The sequence below is a fragment of the Mastomys coucha genome, unplaced genomic scaffold, assembly GCF_008632895.1.
Source record: "Mastomys coucha isolate ucsf_1 unplaced genomic scaffold, UCSF_Mcou_1 pScaffold15, whole genome shotgun sequence".
Classification (NCBI taxonomy): domain Eukaryota; kingdom Metazoa; phylum Chordata; class Mammalia; order Rodentia; family Muridae; genus Mastomys; species Mastomys coucha.
The window spans coordinates 141,617,792-141,620,387 of NW_022196897.1; the positions used below are offsets into that span (position 1 = coordinate 141,617,792).

General features: G+C 49.0%; 1 protein-coding gene and 1 long non-coding RNA gene across 3 annotated transcripts in view; one reads left to right on the plus strand and one right to left on the minus strand.

The window, feature by feature from the left end:
- The window catches only part of Edem2 (ER degradation enhancing alpha-mannosidase like protein 2), a 28,944-nt gene extending 27,378 nt beyond the window's left edge, over positions 1-1,566 (minus strand). The window contains exons 1-2 of the mRNA XM_031372434.1: positions 1,322-1,566; positions 982-1,092 (exon numbers count right to left, since the gene is read on the minus strand). Coding sequence (XP_031228294.1) covers positions 982-1,092; positions 1,322-1,428 — 218 coding nt within the window. The 5' untranslated portion in view covers positions 1,429-1,566. The remainder of the gene's footprint in view (positions 1-981; positions 1,093-1,321) is intronic.
- A 62-nt stretch (positions 1,567-1,628) lies between these two features.
- Positions 1,629-2,596, plus strand: part of LOC116092480 — a 12,198-nt gene continuing 11,230 nt past the window's right edge. The window contains exon 1 of one of the 2 annotated variants that reach the window (XR_004119276.1): positions 1,629-2,071. This is a non-coding gene — a long non-coding RNA (uncharacterized LOC116092480). The remainder of the gene's footprint in view (positions 2,072-2,596) is intronic. The other variant, XR_004119277.1, reaches the window with a different exon arrangement.

The window sequence follows — 2,596 nt, forward strand, 5'->3', positions numbered from 1 at the left end:
GGGGGGGGCTGGAGAGATGGCTCAGTGGTTGAGAGCACTGGTTGCTCATCTAACACCCACATGGCAGCTCACAACTGTCTGTAGCTCCAGTTTCAGAGAATCTGACACCCTCACATGGCTATAGATACAGGCAAACTGCCAGAGCACACTAAACAAATAAATAATCCTCAAAAAACAAAACAAAACAAAACAAAACAAGCTGGGCGGTGGTGGCGCGCACCTTTGAGCCCAGCACTTGGGAGGCAGAGGCAGGCGGATTTCTGAGTTTGAGGCCAGCCTGGTCTACAGAGTGAGTTCCAGGACAGTCAGGGCTACACAGAGAAACCCTGTCTCAAAACAAAACAAACAAACACACAAAAACCCAACCTCCCCAAAAAAACCAACAACAACAAAAACAAAACAAAACAAAAAAGAACAACTCAGGATTACAGCCCTAATGTCAGTTTTGGCAATGCAATGATTCTTCCCTCAGCTGGGTTTTTATCCCAGTGAAAATGAAAAAATAATATGTTCACACAGAATTACTAAACGAAAATTAATCAGGTGACTTGTATGTATGTCGGTGAGAGAAGTTGGTATGAAGCTAGACGGGAAATATTTTTCAGTCATACAGAGTACACCAACTACAAAGGATCTTAGCGGTGGGGAGAGTAACATTCCTCCTGGACCTGTGTGCCCACCTATAAAAAGAAGTTGAGTTTCCTGACTCTTGGGAGTTTTTTCAAAATATTCTGTGACTCCAGAAACGTCCCCAAGTCCTCCTGTGTGGTGCCTGTTCCTACTGAGAGGGCTAGCCTGCCAGGTTAATCCAAGACTTTTTGTTCTGTGAAAACCACGTAGATTCTGACAGTGCTGGTTTGGGATTGAGGGGAAGGGGTTGAATCAGCCCAGGTCGGAAACTTTCCAGGATCAGTGAGACCATGAAGCCACCAGCCCTCCTACGACCCCGGCCAACCCCCTTGGCCCTCAAGCTCGCTCTACCTGCCCCAGGTGTCGTGCCCGTCACAGGTGAGAGGTCTCAGCTCATCGTAGGGAAAGGCATTTTCCAGGTAACTGTCGTAGGCGTGGTAGAACATGGCCTTGACTCGCTCCCTGGTTCGGGGGATGAGAAATAAGGTAGGGGGCCAGAATACAAAACCAGGCGGGAGAAAGGACCAGACACAGGACGGAGAATGGGAATCACCAAATGATTTCTGCCGAGGCCCCAGCAACGGGACCAGAGCACGTCAGGGTTGGGGTCCTAGGGTGGAGGGAAGGGAAGGGGCCCGGTGGGCGCTTGCCATTCCCCAGCCGTAGAGAGCGGGAGCCTGGCCCCCTTCACCTGTAGTGGGCGGGGTCGGGCGCGGTGCCGTCCGGGCCTGGCGCACCATGGTGCAGGGGCAGCAGCACGCACACGAGGCCGAGCGGGATGAGCAGCCGGAAAGGCATAGAGCTCGTGTCCTGTCAGTGCCGCTGCAGCAGCTGCAGCCACCGCCACCCGCTCATCCTCCGAGCCGCGGCTGGTTCTTCCGGGGATACGCACCACGACGCCTGCGCGTTGGGCAAGAAGCCACTCACTTCCTGACTACAAAGCCCAGGATGCAATGGGCAGTGGAACCTAGGCAAAAGAGCATCTCGGGATTGCTAGTCTACCGAGAGGAGTTCAACGTGTCTTAAAGACAGTGGTTGCTGTGGCTGCGGTTAGGGATGTTTTCACAATCCCAGTTTCTGTTTCTTGAGCACTTACGGTGAAGTAAAGCGTTAAGAGCTTTTTGCGGGCGCTATCTACTTAATTTTGTTTTTTCCAAATACATTTTTAAAGGAGGAGCTAGCAGGGACTCAATATTTGAGCATATGTCCATGTAAATATGGGTGAAAAAACGTTCGGCTTTGACCATTATTAGACACAGGGTTTGCCAAACCATTGTGTAAGTAAACTCTAGAATTATTTTCCCAAAGCCGTCACTCTTAAGGTTTCCAGAAATCCCTTTTGTTCTAGGAATTCATAAATTTATGACGGTCTTTCACTTTAGGGTGCCATGAAATCATGGTCCCTTCATGTCTGTCCCAAGACCCTGGACCATCTATCTCAGTGAGTACCATCCCAGTGAGAATGAAGACCCAGCACTATTCCTCTGAGAACATCTGGGCTAGTTTTCCCACTCTCTTTCTTGCTAGGTCCTAGACTTTGTCAGTGCGCTATCTACATCAACCCCCATCTCTTTGGTCAGTGCGGTGAACTGTAGAAGACAACCCTAGATTTGAAGTTCAATTGGGGTTCATTACGACTCTACCATTCACACATAACCTATGTAACCCTAAAGGAGCCCCTCTCCTCTGGGCACAGCACCCAAATTTATAAAAGGGTTTGTCTGAACTGACATTTGAGATCCTTTTAACTTGAACTTTTCTTTATTTCTAGAGTTGCCCAACTCTTCTTTGCTAAAAATTCAGAGGGAAATGGCTGCTCCATTTATTGAGCAGAGTGCGGGCGGGTTCTGCCTTCTTTGGCCTATTTTTCTTTTTTAACTTAGTGTTCTTTGACAATTTCATATATGTATGAATATGTTCTAGTCACTGCCCCTCCCCCACTACCTTCACCATCCTCCTCTCCTCC